Below are 27,861 nucleotides of genomic sequence, written 5' to 3' on the forward strand. Positions count from 1 at the left end.
TACAGCATTATGTACTGCAGTGTGTGCATACTGTCGTGTTATTATTTACTTTGACGACGGAAGGTCAAAGTTGAAATGACTTTTCCAGTATGACCCGTTAGCACAGATCTGCTGTCATAGACTAAATAACATAGGATAGACAACGACATTCTTGGCAGGAAGAGGAGGTCCTTTTGAAATATGTGCCTCTGTCGAACAGCTAAGCGAAAAACTGTATTTTCCTCTTGTTCAATAGTTCATTGTCTACAATGTATGAAGCCAGAACGTGGAAGAGTGGCGCGCGCCCGATGCTACTTGTGAAACTATGATAAATAGGTTATCCATTTACACTTATTTACAATGTAATGATGACAGTTCAAACAGTCCCAAAATGCAACGGAAAGACAGGTCCGATAATATTATTTCTGTCCGTGGACCGCGACTCCGTGACAACCGACCGATATCTTGACATTTAACGGCAAACGGGAATGCGCATGTAAATATGCAGTTGAGTTTATTTTTGCGCGCCCACTAAGTGAAACGAAGGGCACGAGCAAAAACAGGACACGGAAAAGGACTGGGGTGGCGCAGAATCGAATCAACTCAGGATCTTGAAAGTTGCGGTTAGTTCCAACCATACCGAGTTCGTTTATAACGGACGGTTCGACGAATGCTCGAATCTATTATAGAGGTTAATTCACAGAAAGAAGACCGTGGAGGGTGGGCAGATTTTCAACTGCTATGAGGATTCTCAAATTCTTCATGGGGTACAGTTGCAGAACTCTATGAACGCTGCCTGCTGAGTGACGTTGGCTTTGTTTGAAGAAGTTGCATGAAACTGGGTATGTTGAAATGACAGATGCTGAGCTATTTAACCATTTCATTATTTGCCTAATATAAGTTATTTGTCATGAAGTAGTAGAGCATATTAACAAAGGTCTGTTTCTGATCAAAATGGACCTGTATCTGTGCTTTTATTAAACCTTTATTTAAGACTGCTGTAAGACATATCCCCACATGGACAGGCTGCACCCTTGGTTGTGTTGTTGAACTGTCCTAAGATTAAAAAGTTTGTGTGAACTGTCCAAAGTTCACAAAAATTCATATAATTTCTTTGCTTTTTTAAATGTCTAATTCATATAATTTCTTTGCTTTTTTAAATGTCTAATGCGGTCCAAGGCAGGGCTGTGCCTACAGACCTTTTGGGAGGCGTGGGCTTAAAAGAAAAGGGTCACCCCCCAAAAAAAAAAGGTTCCCCACAACCGCAATCACAGACTGGTTGAGCAATTATTACAAGAAAAGGGGGAAAGCAGCTGCACAGCCAACTGAGTCTGTATCTGTAGACTACTGTCTACACCTAACCAAATGAGTCAAGCCTGATCCCCATAAGCTGAATCCCACAACCTTGCATGTATGTCTGTGTGCACATGACTGTGTACGTAGGGTCTACATTCATTTCAGTTGAGGTATATTGGTTATGCCTCAAGTGAATTTCAGATTTTTTTGTTTTTGCTCATATTTCCTGGCCTGGTCCCAGATCTGTTTATGGTCTTGCCAAGACCTGTCATCGTCAAGCCAAACATGACAAAGAGTTGGCATGAGGGCACAGACTGACACTCAGGCAGTTTTCTCCCTCTGTAACTTAACTTCCAATCCTGCTCTAATTCTTTCCCCTTTTCCTTTCCGCAGTAACTCCCACTCTGGGCCAGACATGTCTGTGATAGTGGGAGAGGGGCGGTTCATAGCCCAGAGGGTCACCAGAAGCATCACCTACTACTACACCAGCCGGACACCAGGGGGCGGTACCCCTGCCCCCTCTCCTCCCACCATCTCCCCCACCTCCTCCCATCGAGACGCTCCTTTTCCCTCACCTTCGTACTCCCTCTCCACCCCCTTGCTCCCAGACTTGCCCTCTCACCACGACGTTTCCTCAGTTGTCACCCCTTCCGCTTTGGATGTACCAACCCTCTCTCCATCCTCGCCCACCTCCTCCCCCCGTCCCCTCCTCCTGCTTTTCCCGTGGCTGGGCGCCCGACCGGGGGCCATGGCGAAGTACCGGGACCTCTACCTGGAACGCGGCCTGGACATCCTATCAGTGGAGAGCACTGTGTGGCACTTCCTGTGGCCTCGCTGGGGGCTGGAGTATGGGGCTGAGGTCCTGGAGGTCCTGGGAGACCCGCGTTTCAAAGGTCGCCCCCTTCTGGTCCACGCCTTCTCCATCGGCGGGTACACCTTCACCCAGCTGCTCAGCCAGATGGTCAGGGAGCCACACAAGTACCCAGGCCTGGCCCAACGGGTCGTAGGACATGTCTATGACAGCATGGTGGTCGGATCGCTGGAGCATATGGCTAAAGGTGAGAGAGGGGAAGGAAAGGAGGTAGGATTGTCAGTTTGGATTATTACTCTGAGAGAGGAGAGGGATCTACTACTGAGACGGTGTGTGGGTGTGTGTATGGGTTAGTTTGTGTGTGGATGTGTGGCAGAGAAAATCATTTGAAATGTAATTAACCTTGACTGGTAAATAAAATAACCTGTGTGTGTCTGTGTGTGTCTGTGTGTGCCTCAGGCCTGGGTCTGACCCTGTTCCCTCATATTGAGCCCCTGGTGCGATACACTGCTCTGCTCTACTTCTGGCTCTTCAAGTCCCAGACGGTGTACTACTACGACAAGTCAATCCAGGTCTTCTACAACAGCCCCGTCACCGCCCCGGCGCTCTTCTTCTTCTGCGAGAACGACGCGTTGTGTGACCCCATCGTCATGGAGGCGGTCCTCGACTTCTGGAAGAAGCGGGGCGTTGCTGTGGAAACCAGGAAGTGGAAGGAGTCTGTGCACGCTGCTCATCTGCGCTGTCACCCGAAGGAGTACCTCTCAACACTGGAGACATTTTTTCACTCGCTCAACATCGCCCCTCTCAGGGCTAAGATGTAAATGGTTCATGTGATAATCACATTGAGGGGTTTGATAATTCAGTAAATCCGGCAAACTCCAAAACAAATGTTAGAACAGATGTTATAACAATATTATAACATAGTATAACAGTGTAGTCATGTAGCATGTAAACGTTTATCCATAGAAACTTGTTTGACACATACTCAGCATGTGGGTCACGAGGGAATCAAACCCTCAACACACTAGTTTTACTTCCCTGTTGCTATAATAACAACATATCCAATCCTAACTCCTAGCATGTGTTTTGACTGTGCTACGCATTATTATCTATTTGTACAGATATGGGATCTTAATTTGACCTGCATTGTCGTAGCAAAATAATGAATGTTTAGTCCATAATGTTTCTTGGTCAGTGGTCAGGCTATTAAAAGTTGGCAACATGAAAAGTGCATTACTGTTAATATAATTGTGTTAGTGTGGGTTTTCTGTGAATGTATGTAAATCACGAAGCTCATCTTCATTTCCTGAAAAATTCTCAGCAACAAGAGTGATCAAATTAAGTTACTATATCTGTATGTGAGCTTACACAATATTGTCCATGACACAGTCCATCGGACCAGTTAACAGCAAGGTCACTGTGTTTATGGTGAAACACATGACAGACGCAACTTCACTATATGTTGATTCGCAATAGATTTATTTAGTATTCATTGTAAATATTGATTGTAATTGTTTTTACATGAGTAAATATTCATTCTCAATAGCGGGTGACAGGGAGGGAGTACAGAGAGAGGGAGAGGAAACATTTTGAAGATGAGGAAGAACTGAAGAGGAAGAATACAGAAAGGAGTGTGAGGGTATGACGAAAGGAAAGAAATAGAAAAGAAACACAGGAGATAAGGAAGAGATAATATGAGAGAGTCGGGGGAAAAAAAGAGAGAGTTCATGCCTGTCAATTCAATGAGCAGTGAGTACCAAACAATCTGTGGGGGTTTTCATATCAGGCATTTCTGGCACCTGTTGCATATTTCATCTACTTTGTATTCAACTTTTTAAAGTCTGTTTTGGTCTCACAAAACTGAGTGTTCTTTATGAGGAAGCAAGGTTAAGTATGTGAGGACGTATCACGGCCAAGGGTACATGCTGTGAACTGCCATGTGATGTTGACTGCACACACATGGGTTTGACATCGAGGAACAACCTGTGCTTAACCTCGGGCACATGCACAAAGAGACTTTGAACCATGCATAAATACAGGCACACACACACACACACACACACACACACACATGCACGTGTAACAGGGTAGAACTGTTGATATTGTGAATGTAGCCTTGTTGGATTGTCAGTCCCAGTTGTGGCTCATTGTTGATTAAGGGTGTGGCCCACAGTATTTACGTAAGCTCTGTTTAGTCAGGGGTTCCCCTTTACTATGTTAAGGTCGTTGTGCCTTGGGTGTTTGGTAAATCCTGTCCTAGACTTCAGGCTACAGGAAGAGTATTTTGTGCATTGTTCATACGTTACACACAGTAAGTGTGCAGAAAGAAGACTGAATAAGGATAGAAAATAAACTAATGGGTCAAATAGTATCAGAATAAAATTGGTAGACTGTTAGACGCATGAACACTGTTGTTACAACTGGTCTTAGAGCAGTTTGATTATTCTGTAGGGAAATCCAAGACACTCCATTTAGTATGCCATGTCATGTTTAGTATGATTGCATAAGACAGATGTTTACTTACGGCAAACATGAAAGTAGGGTAGCTGGATGGGTGGGCGTATAACATAAACGTCTAGCAACCCAAATGTTGAGAGTTCGAATCTCATCCCAGACAACAAACATTTTAGCTAATGATCAACTTATTCCTCCCTATTTTACCCATATATTTTGAATGTATTGATATGTAGGCTATGTGTGCTGTTTTTAAATGTATGTAGTACTGTTCTTGTCTATGTTGTGTATTATGTCATGTTTCATGTTCTGTGTGGACCACAGGAAGGGTGATGAGACCTCTTCAGAGGACCACCACCAGCCCCTACGATGGAGGGTATGAGACCTCTTCAGAGGACCACCACTAGCCCTTACGATGGAGGGTATGAGACCTCTTCAGAGGACCACCACCAGCCCCTATGATGGAGGGTATGAGACCTCTTCAGAGGACCACCACCAGCCCCTACGATGGAGGGTATGAGACCTCTTCAGAGGACCACCACCAGCCCCTACGATGGAGGGTATGAGACCTCTTCAGAGGACCACCACTAGCCCTTACGATGGAGGGTATGAGACCTCTTCAGAGGACCACCACCAGCCCCTATGATGGAGGGTATGAGACCTCTTCAGAGGACCACCACCAGCCCCTACGATGGAGGGTATGAGACCTCTTCAGAGGACCACCACCAGCCCCTACGATGGAGGGTATGAGACCTCTTCAGAGGACCACCACCAGCCCTTACGATGGAGGGGATGAGACCTCTTCAGAGGACCACCACTAGCCCCTACGATGGAGGGGATGAGACCTCTTCAGAGGACCACCACCAGCCCCTACGATGGAGGGGATGAGACCTCTTCAGAGGACCACCACCAGCCTCTACGATGGAGGGTATGAGACCTCTTCAGAGGACCACCACCAGCCCCTACAATGGAGGGTATGAGACCTCTTCAGAGGACCACCACCAGCCCCTACGATGGAGGGAATGAGACCTCTTCAGAGGATCACCACCAGCCCCTACGATGGAGGGTATGAGACCTCTTCAGAGGACCACCACCAGCCTCTACGATGGAGGGGATGAGACCTCTTCAGAGGACCACCACTAGCCCCTACGATGGAGGGGATGAGACCTCTTCAGAGGACCACCACCAGCCCCTACAATGGAGGGTATGAGACCTCTTCAGAGGACCACCACTAGCCCCTACGATGGAGGGTATGAGACCTCTTCAGAGGACCACCACCAGCCCCTACGATGGAGGGAATGAGACCTCTTCAGAGGATCACCACCAGCCCCTACGATGGAGGGTATGAGACCTCTTCAGAGGACCACCACCAGCCTCTACGATGGAGGGGATGAGACCTCTTCAGAGGACCACCACTAGCCCCTACGATGGAGGGGATGAGACCTCTTCAGAGGACCACCACCAGCCCCTACAATGGAGGGTATGAGACCTCTTCAGAGGACCACCACTAGCCCCTACGATGGAGGGGATGAGACCTCTTCAGAGGACCACCACCAGCCCCTACGATGGAGGGAATGAGACCTCTTCAGAGGACCACCACCAGCCCCTACAATGGAGGGTATGAGACCTCTTCAGAGGACCACCACTAGCCCCTATAATGGAGGGTATGATACCTCTTCAGAGGATCACCACCAGCCCCTATGATGGAGGGTATGAGACCTCTTCAGAGGACCACCACCAGCCCCTATGATGGAGGGAATGAGACCTCTTCAGAGGATCACCACCAGCCCCTATGATGGAGGGAATGAGACCTCTTCAGAGGACCACCACCAGCCCCTATGATGGAGGGTATGAGACCTCTTCAGAGGACCACCACCAGCCCCTATGATGGAGGGTATGAGACCTCTTCAGAGGACCACCACCAGCCCCTATGATGGAGGGTATGAGACCTATGGACATCTTCATGCTTATCAACTCTATGAGCATCAGGCCAAAAGGATTCTGCACAGATGTTATCTTATGCGTGTTCGATGCATGAACACTAGATGGGGCCTGCTCTCTCTGCTCTCCTGAAGTTCACGATCAGCCCCTTCAGTTTGTTGACTTTGAGGGAGAGGGTATTTTCCTGGCACCACTCCGCCAGGGCCCTCACCTCCCTCTAGGGCGTCTCGTTGGTAATCAGGCCTACCACCGTTGTGTTGTTTTGATGATTGAGTTGGAGATGTGCATGACCACTCAGTCATGGGTAAACAGGGAGTACAGGAGGGGTCTGTGGTTTATGCTGATATGCCCAGTTCCTCTGCCAAAATGAAAGCAAACAGACAGGTTAAGAAATTAGAAAAGTATTAGGAAATGTAATTATAACTTTACAGTTCCTACAGTATCAAATACACCTAAACCAATCTAGTGTCTAATCCAAAGTTCAGTTAAGAATAGTGTATTTACATCTGTAATCAAAGTTCCTTGACCTCACATGTGTGTGCTGCCTTTGACGAATTACCCTAGTCCTATCAAACATGGTGGATAAATGAAGAGTTTACTCAGGCCGTTTACCATTGGAGGCAAACAAGTCAGTAACAGTCTACTTAACCAGGTGTGTCTTGCACCTTGGTCCTTCTGTAGCACAGTTGGTAGAGCATGGCGCTTGTAACGCCAGGGTAGCGGGTTCGATTCCCGGGACCACCCATACGTAGAATGTATGCACACATGACTGTAAGTCGCTTTGGATAAAAGCGTCTGCTAAATGGCATATATTATTATTTATATTATTATTTACATATATTATTGCACAGACATCAATGCAATAGGAGCTGGTTCTTGTCTACTTAACATTAGTTAATTGACTTTCATAGAGAGAGATGGGTTGTTTAGCAACAAAACTGATGTAGCAAAACAGGCTGGGTTGGCTTAGAATCAAAGGATCCCTTCCACATTTAATAAATAAATGTGCACAATGAGTGTGGTGGTTTATTTCCGCTTTACCAAATGAGGAGAGTTACAAACTTCACACTCCAGTCTGAATTATACTTAAACTTCATCTTTACTAATAGTAAGAGCTTTGCAATAGCATTTGACTTTCAAAGATGCGCCATCGCTAATGAACCATTGGAAGTCACAACAGAAAAGTATAAAGATATTTTATGGCCAAGATACACCCCTCTCAACCTACATGGCGAACCACAGACCTTAGGAACAGTTCACAAAGGGACTTTATAATTTAGCCAGATAACATTCGCTATAAATTATCATTCAGTTTGGTCCCTAAGACGAGGTTCTAATCTTGTTCCTGGTACTTCATAGCACATAACCATTACCTCATCCAATGGCATAACTCAATTGTCATCTCTAGATACTCCCATCTCAAGTGAAACCCCTTCTTGACCCCTCTCCCGGACAAGCTCACTGAGGGGAGTGAGCCTCTAGGTCATACACTATCACAGGATAAGTGCAACACCAGAGAGGACATACAATGGTTCCAGACACTGCCATACACCTCCCGCCACTGCCCATTAATCACACCATCCCTTCACATGATTTAAGAATAGGTAAAGAAACATTCACATATGAAAACCATGTTCCATCCTGTCCTCTTCCCTTTCTTATATTCTGCTTAGCACCAGAGACATGTAAAAGACAAGCCTGACCTCTCCCCTCTCTGGGCCCTAAGTGACTGAGCCCCAGCTGAGGGAAGAAATGCAACTGCCAACACCAGAGTCATTAGTAATATATTCTAATAAAAAGTACATCACATAAGAATATTATGCAGATAAGAAATCTTAATGACTTATGTTACCCAACTCATTCTGTTTCATCCACCACATGAGTACTTGTTGTCCCTCAAATACATTGTTACAGTTTTGGTTAGCTAGCTAGTGAATTTTAGCCATTATTCGCATAGACAAGAGTCAAAACACCTCAAAACAAGACATGGTATCGATAACAATATGTACAATGATCCTACGGTTCCTCACATGGCAGCTTCTTGTTATTGTTGCTAGCTATATGACCTTCCAGAATCATAACACACGGACATCTGCCCCATCGATGAGCACGCATCGTCTCTGTGACGTTTATGAACCAGAAAAAAACAGCTAGTGGGGTGTCTCACCTCTTCTTCCATCTCTGGTCCTATTTCGGTTGTCAAAAGTTACCACAGCCACAAAGTCAAAATGGACTATATCATAAAATTACATGAAAACCACAAATATTTTTGGGGTCTTAATTTGAAGTTAGGCATAAGGTTAGGTTTAGAATTAGTTTTTAAGAATATAAATTGTTGAAACAGGTGGGTTTTAGCCATAACTATGACTTTGTGGCAACTAGATTTAGCAGATGCTCTTATGCAGAGTGACTTAACAGGAGCAATTACGTGTAAGTGCCTCGCTCAAGTGCACATACACATGTTTCACCTAGTCGGCTGGGTGATTCAAACCAGCGATCAACGATTAGGTTACTGACAACCGAACTGACATCATATTCATTAGTACCACTGCATATGTTCAATTATTCAGATACCAGAATATAGTTCATTTCCCCCACCTTCTGATGTTCACAGAATCTCTATGTTAACCAAGGGTTTTGCAACATCACCTACTGTAACATCAGTAGGGTAGAGAGAGGAAAAAGGGGGGAAGAGGTATTTATGACTGTCATAAACCTAACCCCAGACCAACTTCATGACAACTGCAATAAATCGGTTAGAGATTCAGTTGTCAGTCTATCTAACTCGTGCAACCCTCAATTTAGTCCATATCTGCCATGCTGCCAAGGCCTCTAATGTTAACATAAAGACCCAAATCTTTAGTTCTGTGTGCCCGGACAGAACTCATCAAATGTCTCTCAAATTTAATAATATCCAGTGTGCACAGACGTCAATTCAACATCTATTACACGTAGGTTTAACGTAATTTAATTGAGATGACTTGGAAACAACTTTGATTCAACCAGTGTGTGCTGTGGTGGAAAATTACTAACTAGGCTCTGTCTATTCTATATTAAACTTATAGAACTGGCTATTCTTTGTTTCTCTACCGATACAGACTGTCCGTGTCTGTTCTAGTCATAAGCAGTGGCGGTTCTAGCTTGTATGGTTCCCTGGGCGAACCAAAAAAACAGCACCATTCTGCACTAACTGTAATTTTTATTCAGACATTTGGAACAACACAAATGAATAACCATAACATTTAAAACTATATAAATATTTATACAAAAATAAGACTCATAAATATCAAAAAGAAGTAACAAAGACAACAAACAAATTGTAGTATACAAATACAAATAAAAAAGGAATCAAATTATTACACTATTACCCTATTGCTATACAGTATCACACAAATACACAAATAGAATAACACAATTATAAAAAGAGAACCTGATTATTACACTATTGCACTTCAAACAAGAAACACACTGTCACGATCGTTGTTGGAAGCATACTCGGACCAAAGCGCAGCGTGATATGGGTTCCACAATAAAGAGTAAATGAAACATGACGTTCTGGAGTGCTCACAGGTAACAACACAAAAACAAGATCCCACAAACACAGTAGGAAAATGGCTGCCTAAATATGATCCCCAATCAGCTGCCTCTGATTGGGAACCATACCAGGCCAACATAGAAATACACACACTAGATCACCACCCTAGTCACACACCGACCTAATCAAAATAGAGAATAAAAAGGCTCTCTATGGTCAGGGCGTGACACACACAAACTAAATTGCACAACTAATTGCATTACTAATTGCATTGGTACTGTACTGTTAGAGGTGTGCTATTTGATAGATTCCCCCGCTCCCCCTACCTTGGGCTTCCAGTGGGGAGACCTGAGGTCAACCTGCACCTGCCTCCTCCCCAACTCGTACTTCTAAGTGGGAGACCTTCCCAGGCAGTAGCCTGTCTAGCTCACAAACTAGAATCAGGGGGTACAGTCCGACAAGGTTAATTGACCCACAGTCCCACACGGTGACATGATATCATTGACGTGACATGCAAATGATCGATAAAAAAACAGATTGCGTAAATGTCACCATTCTGATCTTTATTTTTGTTTTCTATTTTAATTATTATTATTTTTGTGCGGGAGCCCCATGCCGCCCCTGGCTGCCCATGTTGGCAATGCCCAAATCCGCCACTGGTCATAAGAATGGATGAAACCACAGTATGTGACACATCCTGTTACTCAGTATCTATAGGATCCCAATTGTGTGGAAACTGAGGAGAAGAGAGAATAGCATGATTAGCAGTATCATGATCTAATCATTCAGACTATACCCAGTGTCAGCAGATAGTGCAAAGAAACGATAATCACTAGTTGTGTAACTATGTACCCATCCATTGTTTCCACACATCTGCTAGCTGCACAATAGATAAGGAGGTTGTACTTTTCTATAAAAGCTGAAATGCAACTCTATTCATTGGGCCCTTAACTCTGCACCATTGAGTGATTGTTAATTAACTGCTCCATTTTAGTAAATCTTATAATAAAGTTGTTGTTTGAAGAATCTACAGTCTCTCTTCCTTTTTGTTAGAATTTCCACAACAATTTGGCAACGAGGATGGGATGGCTAACTCCACTTGCTGATCATTCCCGGGAGACCAAGGTTAACACAGTAAAGGGACACGCCTCGTACCCAGCAGGGGGCTTCATTGGATGGATATGCCATCCCAAAGAAATAGAGAGTTAAGTGTGAGACTGATATTCTTAAACACAACCTACAATTGGGGGAAAGCTCTGGGAGTTTTCAGAAAATCCTTATCTGGGAACAGGTTGTGCACAATAGGTCTGGGGACTGAGACTCTGTTTGGAACAGAGAATTGGGGGTATTTCATGACATTACATGGTCTACGATCATAAGATGTAAATGCATGAGATTACATTTCAGGATGAGATCCTAATTTAGAAATAATATACATTTTCCTGCAGGTAAAAATAAATATTCTAATAATAATAAATCAGTGGAGTGGTAAAACAGTTGGTTATGATTGGGAAACCAGCTATACATTTTAAACCTACATGGAAATTTGCATAGGAGGAACTACCATGTGGGTATAAAAGGAAAAATGACATAGAGTAATGAAAAAATATTTTGACGGAGAAGAAATGACTCCTTTTAAATTAAAAGAAAGGAAGATTTTCCTAACCAAATAATGTTTGTTTTGTGTGTTTGTTTCTGTTTCCTGAGTGTGTGTCACGTTCGTTATAAGGATCGGACCAAGGCGCAGCGTGGTATGCGTACATTCTTATAACAAACGTGACAGAAGATCCCACCACAAAAAGACCAAGCAGCGTGTTCAAGAGGAGCAGACATCATGAACATGGAATGAGATTTTGGACGGTAAAGGATCCTGGACGTGGGACGAAATCAAGGCCAGAAAGGATCGCCTTCTATGGAAGCAGGCGGAGGTAGCTACAGAGGAATGGTGACGATACGAGGGGTCACGGCTAGCACGGAAGCCCGAGAGGCATTAGCGGAGTCAGAGTTTAGACCTGAGCCAACTCCCCGTGCTTACCGTGGGGAGCGTGTGACTGGTCAGGCACCGTGTTACGCAGTAATGCGCACGGTGTCTCCAGTGTGCATTCATAGCCCTGTGCGCTCTATTCCAGCTCCCCGCATCGGCTGGGCTAGAATGGGCATCCAGCCAGGACGGATGGTGCCGGTTCAGCGCTCCTGGTCACCAGTACGCCTCCTTGGACCAGGATATCCTGCGCCGGCTCTGCGTACTGTGTCTCCGGTGCATCTGCACAGCCCAGTGCGTCCTGTGCCAGCACCCCGCATTTGCAGGGCGAAAATAAACATCCAGCCAGGACGGTAGTTGTGCCAGCGCTACTCTCCAGACCTCCAGTGCGCCTCCACAGTCCAGTATGTCCTGTGCCTCCTCCCCTCACTCGCCCTGAGGTGCATGTCATCAGCCCGGTGCAGTCCAGTACGTCCTGTAACTCTTCCTTGCACTCGACCTGAGGTGCATGTCACCAGCCCAGAATGTTTGCATAAGGGTGTTAGTTGCAGGTTCTAGCAGAGATAGTGTTGTCCTTTCAGACACTATTGTCAACTTTCAGTGAGGGTTTTGGCAAAGTAGTTACAACGCTTGAAAGAATAGCCCTGTATACAGGAGGCCACCTCACTGGAATGGAAGTTCTCTGTAGTAGGAGCATCACATCTACTGCACAGTGTGCCAAATGATAGGATACCATTGCTGTACATTCATACCCCAGGGTGAGGGTAACTTGACTATTGTAGTGGAACATCTGAAAGAGCTCAGCGTTGATCTCTCAAGCGAACACCAACCAGACAACGACTGGAATCCATTTGGATTAGAATCTTTAATTGTAACTGCGCTTTCGGTCAGTTGATGTTCCAATGATAATGTCTCCACAAACAATAGTGGAAAAGATAAGGCCACACAGGCTGTGTTTACACAGGCAGCCCAATTCTAATATTTAGCACATAAGGGGGGCTAACTGTGTAACTGAAGCCACAGAGAGCCTGAGATAATTACAGACACCGGTGGTGATGATCTAGTCTCGCGTCCTCTCTCCTTGTCTCCTTCTCAAAACCCTTTGGAGGAGGAAAAGAAGTGTCTGAATTGGGCTTCTCTGTCCCGCTATTGTTTGTGGAGACATGCTCTGTATCTGTGCTTTTATTAAACCTTTATTTAAGACTGCTGTAAGACATATCCCCACATGGACAGGCTGCACCCTTGGTTGTGTTGTTGAACTGTCCTAAGATTAAAAAGTTTGTGTGAACTGTCCAAAGTTCACAAAAATTCATATAATTTCTTTGCTTTTTTAAATGTCTAATTCATATAATTTCTTTGCTTTTTTAAATGTCTAATGCGGTCCAAGGCAGGGCTGTGCCTACAGACCTTTTGGGAGGCGTGGGCTTAAAAGAAAAGGGTCACCCCCCCCAAAAAAAAAGGTTCCCCACAACCGCAATCACAGACTGGTTGAGCAATTATTACAAGAAAAGGGGGAAAGCAGCTGCACAGCCAACTGAGTCTGTATCTGTAGACTACTGTCTACACCTAACCAAATGAGTCAAGCCTGATCCCCATAAGCTGAATCCCACAACCTTGCATGTATGTCTGTGTGCACATGACTGTGTACGTAGGGTCTACATTCATTTCAGTTGAGGTATATTGGTTATGCCTCAAGTGAATTTCAGATTTTTTTGTTTTTGCTCATATTTCCTGGCCTGGTCCCAGATCTGTTTATGGTCTTGCCAAGACCTGTCATCGTCAAGCCAAACATGACAAAGAGTTGGCATGAGGGCACAGACTGACACTCAGGCAGTTTTCTCCCTCTGTAACTTAACTTCCAATCCTGCTCTAATTCTTTCCCCTTTTCCTTTCCGCAGTAACTCCCACTCTGGGCCAGACATGTCTGTGATAGTGGGAGAGGGGCGGTTCATAGCCCAGAGGGTCACCAGAAGCATCACCTACTACTACACCAGCCGGACACCAGGGGGCGGTACCCCTGCCCCCTCTCCTCCCACCATCTCCCCCACCTCCTCCCATCGAGACGCTCCTTTTCCCTCACCTTCGTACTCCCTCTCCACCCCCTTGCTCCCAGACTTGCCCTCTCACCACGACGTTTCCTCAGTTGTCACCCCTTCCGCTTTGGATGTACCAACCCTCTCTCCATCCTCGCCCACCTCCTCCCCCGTCCCCTCCTCCTGCTTTTCCCGTGGCTGGGCGCCCGACCGGGGCCATGGCGAAGTACCGGGACCTCTACCTGGAACGCGGCCTGGACATCCTATCAGTGGAGAGCACTGTGTGGCACTTCCTGTGGCCTCGCTGGGGGCTGGAGTATGGGGCTGAGGTCCTGGAGGTCCTGGGAGACCCGCGTTTCAAAGGTCGCCCCTTCTGGTCCACGCCTTCTCCATCGGCGGGTACACCTTCACCCAGCTGCTCAGCCAGATGGTCAGGGAGCCACACAAGTACCCAGGCCTGGCCCAACGGGTCGTAGGACATGTCTATGACAGCATGGTGGTCGGATCGCTGGAGCATATGGCTAAAGGTGAGAGAGGGGAAGGAAAGGAGGTAGGATTGTCAGTTTGGATTATTACTCTGAGAGAGGAGAGGGATCTACTACTGAGACGGTGTGTGGGTGTGTGTATGGGTTAGTTTGTGTGGATGTGTGGCAGAGAAAATCATTTGAAATGTAATTAACCTTGACTGGTAAATAAAATAACCTGTGTGTGTCTGTGTGTGTCTGTGTGTGCCTCAGGCCTGGGTCTGACCCTGTTCCCTCATATTGAGCCCCTGGTGCGATACACTGCTCTGCTCTACTTCTGGCTCTTCAAGTCCCAGACGGTGTACTACTACGACAAGTCAATCCAGGTCTTCTACAACAGCCCCGTCACCGCCCCGGCGCTCTTCTTCTTCTGCGAGAACGACGCGTTGTGTGACCCCATCGTCATGGAGGCGGTCCTCGACTTCTGGAAGAAGCGGGGCGTTGCTGTGGAAACCAGGAAGTGGAAGGAGTCTGTGCACGCTGCTCATCTGCGCTGTCACCCGAAGGAGTACCTCTCAACACTGGAGACATTTTTTCACTCGCTCAACATCGCCCCTCTCAGGGCTAAGATGTAAATGGTTCATGTGATAATCACATTGAGGGGTTTGATAATTCAGTAAATCCGGCAAACTCCAAAACAAATGTTAGAACAGATGTTATAACAATATTATAACATAGTATAACAGTGTAGTCATGTAGCATGTAAACGTTTATCCATAGAAACTTGTTTGACACATACTCAGCATGTGGGTCACGAGGGAATCAAACCCTCAACACACTAGTTTTACTTCCCTGTTGCTATAATAACAACATATCCAATCCTAACTCCTAGCATGTGTTTTGACTGTGCTACGCATTATTATCTATTTGTACAGATATGGGATCTTAATTTGACCTGCATTGTCGTAGCAAAATAATGAATGTTTAGTCCATAATGTTTCTTGGTCAGTGGTCAGGCTATTAAAAGTTGGCAACATGAAAAGTGCATTACTGTTAATATAATTGTGTTAGTGTGGGTTTTCTGTGAATGTATGTAAATCACGAAGCTCATCTTCATTTCCTGAAAAATTCTCAGCAACAAGAGTGATCAAATTAAGTTACTATATCTGTATGTGAGCTTACACAATATTGTCCATGACACAGTCCATCGGACCAGTTAACAGCAAGGTCACTGTGTTTATGGTGAAACACATGACAGACGCAACTTCACTATATGTTGATTCGCAATAGATTTATTTAGTATTCATTGTAAATATTGATTGTAATTGTTTTTACATGAGTAAATATTCATTCTCAATAGCGGGTGACAGGGAGGGAGTACAGAGAGAGGGAGAGGAAACATTTTGAAGATGAGGAAGAACTGAAGAGGAAGAATACAGAAAGGAGTGTGAGGGTATGACGAAAGGAAAGAAATAGAAAAGAAACACAGGAGATAAGGAAGAGATAATATGAGAGAGTCGGGGAAAAAAGAGAGAGTTCATGCCTGTCAATTCAATGAGCAGTGAGTACCAAACAATCTGTGGGGGTTTTCATATCAGGCATTTCTGGCACCTGTTGCATATTTCATCTACTTTGTATTCAACTTTTTAAAGTCTGTTTTGGTCTCACAAAACTGAGTGTTCTTTATGAGGAAGCAAGGTTAAGTATGTGAGGACGTATCACGGCCAAGGGTACATGCTGTGAACTGCCATGTGATGTTGACTGCACACACATGGGTTTGACATCGAGGAACAACCTGTGCTTAACCTCGGGCACATGCACAAAGAGACTTTGAACCATGCATAAATACAGGCACACACACACACACACACACACACACACACATGCACGTGTAACAGGGTAGAACTGTTGATATTGTGAATGTAGCCTTGTTGGATTGTCAGTCCCAGTTGTGGCTCATTGTTGATTAAGGGTGTGGCCCACAGTATTTACGTAAGCTCTGTTTAGTCAGGGGTTCCCCTTTACTATGTTAAGGTCGTTGTGCCTTGGGTGTTTGGTAAATCCTGTCCTAGACTTCAGGCTACAGGAAGAGTATTTTGTGCATTGTTCATACGTTACACACAGTAAGTGTGCAGAAAGAAGACTGAATAAGGATAGAAAATAAACTAATGGGTCAAATAGTATCAGAATAAAATTGGTAGACTGTTAGACGCATGAACACTGTTGTTACAACTGGTCTTAGAGCAGTTTGATTATTCTGTAGGGAAATCCAAGACACTCCATTTAGTATGCCATGTCATGTTTAGTATGATTGCATAAGACAGATGTTTACTTACGGCAAACATGAAAGTAGGGTAGCTGGATGGGTGGGCGTATAACATAAACGTCTAGCAACCCAAATGTTGAGAGTTCGAATCTCATCCCAGACAACAAACATTTTAGCTAATGATCAACTTATTCCTCCCTATTTTACCCATATATTTTGAATGTATTGATATGTAGGCTATGTGTGCTGTTTTTAAATGTATGTAGTACTGTTCTTGTCTATGTTGTGTATTATGTCATGTTTCATGTTCTGTGTGGACCACAGGAAGGGTGATGAGACCTCTTCAGAGGACCACCACCAGCCCCTATGATGGAGGGTATGAGACCTCTTCAGAGGACCACCACCAGCCCCTACGATGGAGGGTATGAGACCTCTTCAGAGGACCACCACCAGCCCCTATGATGGAGGGTATGAGACCTCTTCAGAGGACCACCACCAGCCCCTACGATGGAGGGTATGAGACCTCTTCAGAGGACCACCACCAGGATGGAGGGTATGAGACCTCTTCAGAGGACCACCACTAGCCCCACCTCTTCAGAGGACCACCACCAGCCCCTATGATGGAGGGTATGAGACCTCTTCAGAGGACCACCACCAGCCCCTACGATGGAGGGTATGAGACCTCTTCAGAGGACCACCACCAGCCCCTACGATGGAGGGTATTTATGAGACCTCTTCAGAGGACCACCACCAGCCCTTACGATGGAGGGGATGAGACCTCTTCAGAGGACCACCACTAGCCCCTACGATGGAGGGGATGAGACCTCTTCAGAGGACCACCACCAGCCCCTACGATGGAGGGGATGAGACCTCTTCAGAGGACCACCACCAGCCCTACGATGGAGGGTATGAGACCTCTTCAGAGGACCACCACCAGCCCCTACAATGGAGGGTATGAGACCTCTTCAGAGGACCACCACCAGCCCCTACGATGGAGGGAATGAGACCTCTTCAGAGGATCACCACCAGCCCCTACGATGGAGGGATGAGACCTCTTCAGAGGACCACCACCAGCCCCTACGATGGAGGGGATGAGACCTCTTCAGAGGACCACCACTAGCCCCTACGATGGAGGGGATGAGACCTCTTCAGAGGACCACCACCAGCCCCTACAATGGAGGGTATGAGACCTCTTCAGAGGACCACCACTAGCCCCTACGATGGAGGGTATGAGACCTCTTCAGAGGACCACCACCAGCCCCTACGATGGAGGGAATGAGACCTCTTCAGAGGATCACCACCAGCCCCTACGATGGAGGGTATGAGACCTCTTCAGAGGACCACCACCAGCCTCTACGATGGAGGGGATGAGACCTCTTCAGAGGACCACCACCAGCCCCTACGATGGAGGGATGAGACCTCTTCAGAGGACCACCACCAGCCCCTACAATGGAGGTATGAGACCTCTTCAGAGGACCACCACTAGCCCCTACGATGGAGGGGATGAGACCTCTTCAGAGGACCACCACCAGCCCCTACAATGGAGGGTATGAGACCTCTTCAGAGGACCACCACTAGCCCCTATAATGGAGGGGATGATACCTCTTCAGAGGATCACCACCAGCCCCTATGATGGAGGTATGAGACCTCTTCAGAGGACCACCACCAGCCCCTATGATGGAGGGGATGAGACCTCTTCAGAGGATCACCACCAGCCCCTACGATGGAGGGAATGAGACCTCTTCAGAGGACCACCACCAGCCCCTATGATGGAGGGTATGAGACCTCTTCAGAGGACCACCACCAGCCCCTATGATGGAGGGTATGAGACCTCTTCAGAGGACCACCACCAGCCCCTATGATGGAGGGTATGAGACCTATGGACATCTTCATGCTTATCAACTCTATGAGCATCAGGCCAAAAGGATTCTGCACAGATGTTATCTTATGCGTGTTCGATGCATGAACACTAGATGGGGCCTGCTCTCTCTGCTCTCCTGAAGTTCACGATCAGCCCCTTCAGTTTGTTGACTTTGAGGGAGAGGGTATTTTCCTGGCACCACTCCGCCAGGGCCCTCACCTCCCTCTAGGGCGTCTCGTTGGTAATCAGGCCTACCACCGTTGTGTTGTTTTGATGATTGAGTTGGAGATGTGCATGACCACTCAGTCATGGGTAAACAGGGAGTACAGGAGGGGTCTGTGGTTTATGCTGATATGCCCAGTTCCTCTGCCAAAATGAAAGCAAACAGACAGGTTAAGAAATTAGAAAAGTATTAGGAAATGTAATTATAACTTTACAGTTCCTACAGTATCAAATACACCTAAACCAATCTAGTGTCTAATCCAAAGTTCAGTTAAGAATAGTGTATTTACATCTGTAATCAAAGTTCCTTGACCTCACATGTGTATTTACATTGTAATACCCTAGTCCTATCAAACATGGTGGATAAATGAAGATTTAATCAAAGTTCAGTTAAGAATTGAGGCAAACATCTGTAATCAACAGTTCAGTTAAGAAGTGTGTCTTGCATCTGTAATCAAAGTTCTGTAGCACAGTTGGTAGAGCATGGCGCTTGTGACGCCAGGGTAGCGGGTTCGATTACCCTAGTCCTATCAAAGAATGTATGCATAAACTGAAGAGTTTACTAAAAGCGTCTGCTAAATGGCAAATTATTATTTATATTATTATTTACATATATTCTTGCACAGACATCAATGCAATAGGAGCTGGTTGTTGTCTACTTAACATTAGTTAATTGACTTTCAGAGAGAGATGGGTTGTTTAGCAACAAAACTGATGTAGCAAAACAGGCTGGGTTGGCTTAGAATCAAAGGATCCCTTCCACATTTAATAAATAAATGTGCACAATGAGTGTGGTGGTTTATTTCCGCTTTACCAAATGAGGAGAGTTACAAACTTCACACTCCAGTCTGAATTATACTTAAACTTCATCTTTACTAATAGTAAGAGCTTTGCAATAGCATTTGACTTTCAAAGATGCGCCATCGCTAATGAACCATTGGAAGTCACAACAGAAAATATAAAGATATTTTATGGCCAAGATACACCCCTCTCAACCTACATGATGAACCACAGATCTTAGGAACAGTTCACAAAGGGACTTTATAATTTAGCCAGATAACATTCGCTATAAATTATCATTCAGTTTGGTCCCTAAGACGAGGTTCTAATCTTGTTCCTGGTACTTCATAGCACATAACCATTACCTCATCCAATGGCATAACTCAATTGTCATCTCTAGATACTCCCATCTCAAGTGAAACCCCTTCTTGACCCCTCTCCCGGACAAGCTCACTGAGGGGAGTGAGCCTCTAGGTCATACACTATCACAGGATAAGTGCAACACCAGAGAGGACATACAATGGTTCCAGACACTGCCATACACCTCCCGCCACTGCCCATTAATCACACCATCCCTTCACATGATTTAAGAATAGGTAAAGAAACATTCACATATGAAAACCATGTTCCATCCTGTCCTCTTCCTTTCTTATATTCTGCTTAGCACCAGAGACATGTAAAAGACAAGCCTGACCTCTCCCTCTCTGGGCCCTAAGTGACTGAGCCCCAGCTGAGGGAAGAAATGCAACTGCCAACACCAGAGTCATTAGTAATATATTCTAATAAAAAGTACATCACATAAGAATATTATGCAGATAAGAAATCTTAATGACTTATGTTACCCAACTCATTCTGTTTCATCCACCACATGAGTACTTGTTGTCCCTCAAATACATTGTTACAGTTTTGGTTAGCTAGCTAGTGAATTTTAGCCATTATTCGCATAGACAAGAGTCAAAACACCTCAAAACAAGACATGGTATCGATAACAATATGTACAATGATCCTACGGTTCCTCACATGGCAGCTTCTTGTTATTGTTGCTAGCTATATGACCTTCCAGAATCATAACACACGGACATCTGCCCCATCGATGAGCACGCATCGTCTCTGTGACGTTTATGAACCAGAAAAAAACAGCTAGTGGGGTGTCTCACCTCTTCTTCCATCTCTGGTCCTATTTCGGTTGTCAAAAGTTACCACAGCCACAAAGTCAAAATGGACTATATCATAAAATTACATGAAAACCACAAATATTTTTGGGGTCTTAATTTGAAGTTAGGCATAAGGTTAGGTTTAGAATTAGTTTTTAAGAATATAAATTGTTGAAACAGGTGGGTTTTAGCCATAACTATGACTTTGTGGCAACTAGATTTAGCAGATGCTCTTATGCAGAGTGACTTAACAGGAGCAATTACGTGTAAGTGCCTCGCTCAAGTGCACATACACATGTTTCACCTAGTCGGCTGGGTGATTCAAACCAGCGATCAACGATTAGGTTACTGACAACCGAACTGACATCATATTCATTAGTACCACTGCATATGTTCAATTATTCAGATACCAGAATATAGTTCATTTCCCCCACCTTCTGATGTTCACAGAATCTCTATGTTAACCAAGGGTTTTGCAACATCACCTACTGTAACATCAGTAGGGTAGAGAGAGGAAAAGGGGGAAGAGGTATTTATGACTGTCATAAACCTAACCCCAGACCAACTTCATGACAACTGCAATAAATCGGTTAGAGATTCAGTTGTCAGTCTATCTAACTCGTGCAACCCTCAATTTAGTCCATATCTGCCATGCTGCCAAGGCCTCTAATGTTAACATAAAGACCCAAATCTTTAGTTCTGTGTGCCCGGACAGAACTCATCAAATGTCTCTCAAATTTAATAATATCCAGTGTGCACAGACGTCAATTCAACATCTATTACACGTAGGTTTAACGTAATTTAATTGAGATGACTTGGAAACAACTTTGATTCAACCAGTGTGTGCTGTGGTGGAAAATTACTAACTAGGCTCTGTCTATTCTATATTAAACTTATAGAACTGGCTATTCTTTGTTTCTCTACCGATACAGACTGTCCGTGTCTGTTCTAGTCATAAGCAGTGGCGGTTCTAGCTTGTATGGTTCCCTGGGCGAACCAAAAAACAGCACCATTCTGCACTAACTGTAATTTTTATTCAGACATTTGGAACAACACAAATGAATAACCATAACATTTAAAACTATATAAATATTTATACAAAAATAAGACTCATAAATATCAAAAAGAAGTAACAAAGACAACAAACAAATTGTAGTATACAAATACAAATAAAAAAGGAATCAAATTATTACACTATTACCCTATTGCTATACAGTATCACACAAATACACAAATAGAATAACACAATTATAAAAAAGAGAACCTGATTATTACACTATTGCACTTCAAACAAGAAACACACTGTCACGATCGTTGTTGGAAGCATACTCGGACCAAAGCGCAGCGTGATATGGGTTCCACAATAAAGAGTAAATGAAACATGACGTTCTGGAGTGCTCACAGGTAACAACACAAAAACAAGATCCCACAAACACAGTAGGAAAATGGCTGCCTAAATATGATCCCCAATCAGCTGCCTCTGATTGGGAACCATACCAGGCCAACATAGAAATACACACACTAGATCACCACCTAGTCACACACCGACCTAATCAAAATAGAGAATAAAAAGGCTCTCTATGGTCAGGGCGTGACACACACAAACTAAATTGCACAACTAATTGCATTACTAATTGCATTGGTACTGTACTGTTAGAGGTGTGCTATTTGATAGATTCCCCGCTCCCCTACCTTGGGCTTCCAGTGGGGAGACCTGAGGTCAACCTGCACCTGCCTCCTCCCCAACTCGTACTTCTAAGTGGGAGACCTTCCCAGGCAGTAGCCTGTCTAGCTCACAAACTAGAATCAGGGGTACAGTCCGACAAGGTTAATTGACCCACAGTCCCACACGGTGACATGATATCATTGACGTGACATGCAAATGATCGATAAAAAAACAGATTGCGTAAATGTCACCATTCTGATCTTTATTTTTGTTTTCTATTTTAATTATTATTATTTTTGTGCGGGAGCCCCATGCCGCCCCTGGCTGCCCATGTTGGCAATGCCCAAATCCGCCACTGGTCATAAGAATGGATGAAACCACAGTATGTGACACATCCTGTTACTCAGTATCTATAGGATCCCAATTGTGTGGAAACTGAGGAGAAGAGAGAATAGCATGATTAGCAGTATCATGATCTAATCATTCAGACTATACCCAGTGTCAGCAGATAGTGCAAAGAAACGATAATCACTAGTTGTGTAACTATGTACCCATCCATTGTTTCCACACATCTGCTAGCTGCACAATAGATAAGGAGGTTGTACTTTTCTATAAAAGCTGAAATGCAACTCTATTCATTGGGCCCTTAACTCTGCACCATTGAGTGATTGTTAATTAACTGCTCCATTTTAGTAAATCTTATAATAAAGTTGTTGTTTGAAGAATCTACAGTCTCTCTTCCTTTTTGTTAGAATTTCCACAACAATTTGGCAACGAGGATGGGATGGCTAACTCCACTTGCTGATCATTCCCGGGAGACCAAGGTTAACACAGTAAAGGGACACGCCTCGTACCCAGCAGGGGGCTTCATTGGATGGATATGCCATCCCAAAGAAATAGAGAGTTAAGTGTGAGACTGATATTCTTAAACACAACCTACAATTGGGGGAAAGCTCTGGGAGTTTTCAGAAAATCCTTATCTGGGAACAGGTTGTGCACAATAGGTCTGGGGACTGAGACTCTGTTTGGAACAGAGAATTGGGGGTATTTCATGACATTACATGGTCTACGATCATAAGATGTAAATGCATGAGATTACATTTCAGGATGAGATCCTAATTTAGAAATAATATACATTTTCCTGCAGGTAAAAATAAATATTCTAATAATAATAAATCAGTGGAGTGGTAAAACAGTTGGTTATGATTGGGAAACCAGCTATACATTTTAAACCTACATGGAAATTTGCATAGGAGGAACTACCATGTGGGTATAAAAGGAAAAATGACATAGAGTAATGAAAAAATATTTTGACGGAGAAGAAATGACTCCTTTTAAATTAAAAGAAAGGAAGATTTTCCTAACCAAATAATGTTTGTTTTGTGTGTTTGTTTCTGTTTCCTGAGTGTGTGTCACGTTCGTTATAAGGATCGGACCAAGGCGCAGCGTGGTATGCGTACATTCTTATAACAAACGTGACAGAAGATCCCACCACAAAAAGACCAAGCAGCGTGTTCAAGAGGAGCAGACATCATGAACATGGAATGAGATTTTGGACGGTAAAGGATCCTGGACGTGGGACGAAATCAAGGCCAGAAAGGATCGCCTTCTATGGAAGCAGGCGGAGGTAGCTACAGAGGAATGGTGACGATACGAGGGGTCACGGCTAGCACGGAAGCCCGAGAGGCATTAGCGGAGTCAGAGTTTAGACCTGAGCCAACTCCCCGTGCTTACCGTGGGGAGCGTGTGACTGGTCAGGCACCGTGTTACGCAGTAATGCGCACGGTGTCTCCAGTGTGCATTCATAGCCCTGTGCGCTCTATTCCAGCTCCCCGCATCGGCTGGGCTAGAATGGGCATCCAGCCAGGACGGATGGTGCCGGTTCAGCGCTCCTGGTCACCAGTACGCCTCCTTGGACCAGGATATCCTGCGCCGGCTCTGCGTACTGTGTCTCCGGTGCATCTGCACAGCCCAGTGCGTCCTGTGCCAGCACCCCGCATTTGCAGGGCGAAAATAAACATCCAGCCAGGACGGTAGTTGTGCCAGCGCTACTCTCCAGACCTCCAGTGCGCCTCCACAGTCCAGTATGTCCTGTGCCTCCTCCCTCACTCGCCCTGAGGTGCATGTCATCAGCCCGGTGCAGTCCAGTACGTCCTGTAACTCTTCCTTGCACTCGCCCTGAGGTGCATGTCACCAGCCCAGAATGTTTGCATAAGGGTGTTAGTTGCAGGTTCTAGCAGAGATAGTGTTGTCCTTTCAGACACTATTGTCAACTTTCAGTGAGGGTTTTGGCAAAGTAGTTACAACGCTTGAAAGAATAGCCCTGTATACAGGAGGCCACCTCACTGGAATGGAAGTTCTCTGTAGTAGGAGCATCACATCTACTGCACAGTGTGCCAAATGATAGGATACCATTGCTGTACATTCATACCCCAGGGTGAGGGTAACTTGACTATTGTAGTGGAACATCTGAAAGAGCTCAGCGTTGATCTCTCAAGCGAACACCAACCAGACAACGACTGGAATCCATTTGGATTAGAATCTTTAATTGTAACTGCGCTTTCGGTCAGTTGATGTTCCAATGATAATGTCTCCACAAACAATAGTGGAAAAGATAAGGCCACACAGGCTGTGTTTACACAGGCAGCCCAATTCTAATATTTAGCACATAAGGGGGGCTAACTGTGTAACTGAAGCCACAGAGAGCCTGAGATAATTACAGACACCGGTGGTGATGATCTAGTCTCGCGTCCTCTCTCCTTGTCTCCTTCTCAAAACCCTTTGGAGGAGGAAAAGAAGTGTCTGAATTGGGCTTCTCTGTCCCGCTATTGTTTGTGGAGACATGCTCTGTATCTGTGCTTTTATTAAACCTTTATTTAAGACTGCTGTAAGACATATCCCCACATGGACAGGCTGCACCCTTGGTTGTGTTGTTGAACTGTCCTAAGATTAAAAAGTTTGTGTGAACTGTCCAAAGTTCACAAAAATTCATATAATTTCTTTGCTTTTTTAAATGTCTAATTCATATAATTTCTTTGCTTTTTAAATGTCTAATGCGGTCCAAGGCAGGGCTGTGCCTACAGACCTTTTGGGAGGCGTGGGCTTAAAAGAAAAGGGTCACCCCCAAAAAAAAAAAAAAGGTTCCCCACAACCGCAATCACAGACTGGTTGAGCAATTATTACAAGAAAAGGGGGAAAGCAGCTGCACAGCCAACTGAGTCTGTATCTGTAGACTACTGTCTACACCTAACCAAATGAGTCAAGCCTGATCCCCATAAGCTGAATCCCACAACCTTGCATGTATGTCTGTGTGCACATGACTGTGTACGTAGGGTCTACATTCATTTCAGTTGAGGTATATTGGTTATGCCTCAAGTGAATTTCAGATTTTTTGTTTTTGCTCATATTTCCTGGCCTGGTCCCAGATCTGTTTATGGTCTTGCCAAGACCTGTCATCGTCAAGCCAAACATGACAAAGAGTTGGCATGAGGGCACAGACTGACACTCAGGCAGTTTTCTCCCTCTGTAACTTAACTTCCAATCCTGCTCTAATTCTTTCCCCTTTTCCTTTCCGCAGTAACTCCCACTCTGGGCCAGACATGTCTGTGATAGTGGGAGAGGGGCGGTTCATAGCCCAGAGGGTCACCAGAAGCATCACCTACTACTACACCAGCCGGACACCAGGGGGCGGTACCCCTGCCCCCTCTCCTCCCACCATCTCCCCCACCTCCTCCCATCGAGACGCTCCTTTTCCCTCACCTTCGTACTCCCTCTCCACCCCCTTGCTCCCAGACTTGCCCTCTCACCACGACGTTTCCTCAGTTGTCACCCCTTCCGCTTTGGATGTACCAACCCTCTCTCCATCCTCGCCCACCTCCTCCCCCCGTCCCCTCCTCCTGCTTTTCCCGTGGCTGGGCGCCCGACCGGGGCCATGGCGAAGCACCGGGACCTCTACCTGGAACGCGGCCTGGACATCCTATCAGTGGAGAGCACTGTGTGGCACTTCCTGTGGCCTCGCTGGGGGCTGGAGTATGGGGCTGAGGTCCTGGAGGTCCTGGGAGACCCGCGTTTCAAAGGTCGCCCCCTTCTGGTCCACGCCTTCTCCATCGGCGGGTACACCTTCACCCAGCTGCTCAGCCAGATGGTCAGGGAGCCACACAAGTACCCAGGCCTGGCCCAACGGGTCGTAGGACATGTCTATGACAGCATGGTGGTCGGATCGCTGGAGCATATGGCTAAAGGTGAGAGAGGGGAAGGAAAGGAGGTAGGATTGTCAGTTTGGATTATTACTCTGAGAGAGGAGAGGGATCTACTACTGAGACGGTGTGTGGGTGTGTGTATGGGTTAGTTTGTGTGTGGATGTGTGGCAGAGAAAATCATTTGAAATGTAATTAACCTTGACTGGTAAATAAAATAACCTGTGTGTGTCTGTGTGTGTCTGTGTGTGCCTCAGGCCTGGGTCTGACCCTGTTCCCTCATATTGAGCCCCTGGTGCGATACACTGCTCTGCTCTACTTCTGGCTCTTCAAGTCCCAGACGGTGTACTACTACGACAAGTCAATCCAGGTCTTCTACAACAGCCCCGTCACCGCCCCGGCGCTCTTCTTCTTCTGCGAGAACGACGCGTTGTGTGACCCCATCGTCATGGAGGCGGTCCTCGACTTCTGGAAGAAGCGGGGCGTTGCTGTGGAAACCAGGAAGTGGAAGGAGTCTGTGCACGCTGCTCATCTGCGCTGTCACCCGAAGGAGTACCTCTCAACACTGGAGACATTTTTTCACTCGCTCAACATCGCCCCTCTCAGGGCTAAGATGTAAATGGTTCATGTGATAATCACATTGAGGGGTTTGATAATTCAGTAAATCCGGCAAACTCCAAAACAAATGTTAGAACAGATGTTATAACAATATTATAACATAGTATAACAGTGTAGTCATGTAGCATGTAAACGTTTATCCATAGAAACTTGTTTGACACATACTCAGCATGTGGGTCACGAGGGAATCAAACCCTCAACACACTAGTTTTACTTCCCTGTTGCTATAATAACAACATATCCAATCCTAACTCCTAGCATGTGTTTTGACTGTGCTACGCATTATTATCTATTTGTACAGATATGGGATCTTAATTTGACCTGCATTGTCGTAGCAAAATAATGAATGTTTAGTCCATAATGTTTCTTGGTCAGTGGTCAGGCTATTAAAAGTTGGCAACATGAAAAGTGCATTACTGTTAATATAATTGTGTTAGTGTGGGTTTTCTGTGAATGTATGTAAATCACGAAGCTCATCTTCATTTCCTGAAAAATTCTCAGCAACAAGAGTGATCAAATTAAGTTACTATATCTGTATGTGAGCTTACACAATATTGTCCATGACACAGTCCATCGGACCAGTTAACAGCAAGGTCACTGTGTT

At 45.2% G+C, this 27,861-nt stretch overlaps 2 protein-coding genes and 1 pseudogene across 3 annotated transcripts; all 3 read left to right on the forward strand.

Moving 5' to 3' along the window:
• The first annotated feature begins 596 nt into the window (after positions 1-596).
• On the forward strand, positions 597-3,946 carry LOC127929227 (uncharacterized). 2 transcript variants are annotated; one of them, XM_052517147.1, is made up of 3 exons: positions 597-746; positions 1,669-2,333; positions 2,546-3,946. In XM_052517147.1, exons 1-3 carry the CDS (start codon positions 721-723, stop codon positions 2,905-2,907), a joined length of 1,053 nt encoding a protein of 350 aa, XP_052373107.1. In that variant the 5' UTR covers positions 597-720; the 3' UTR covers positions 2,908-3,946. The 2 variants fall into 2 exon arrangements, with proteins under 2 accessions (XP_052373107.1, XP_052373108.1); XM_052517148.1 differs by having other exon boundaries at positions 675-821; positions 2,546-3,334.
• On the forward strand, positions 675-27,668 carry LOC127929228 (uncharacterized; annotated as a pseudogene).
• Positions 10,029-16,166, forward strand: LOC127929224 (transmembrane protein 53-A-like). The gene is given in 6 exon segments (XM_052517122.1): positions 10,029-10,051; positions 13,896-14,081; positions 14,141-14,241; positions 14,244-14,387; positions 14,390-14,557; positions 14,768-16,166. Coding segments are annotated over 6 exon segments (984 nt in total). The 3' UTR covers positions 15,130-16,166.
• Positions 27,669-27,861: the final 193 nt, after the last annotated feature.

Source organism: Oncorhynchus keta, unplaced genomic scaffold, assembly GCF_023373465.1.
Source record: "Oncorhynchus keta strain PuntledgeMale-10-30-2019 unplaced genomic scaffold, Oket_V2 Un_scaffold_5839_pilon_pilon, whole genome shotgun sequence".
NCBI classification, from domain to species: Eukaryota; Metazoa; Chordata; class Actinopteri; order Salmoniformes; family Salmonidae; genus Oncorhynchus; species Oncorhynchus keta.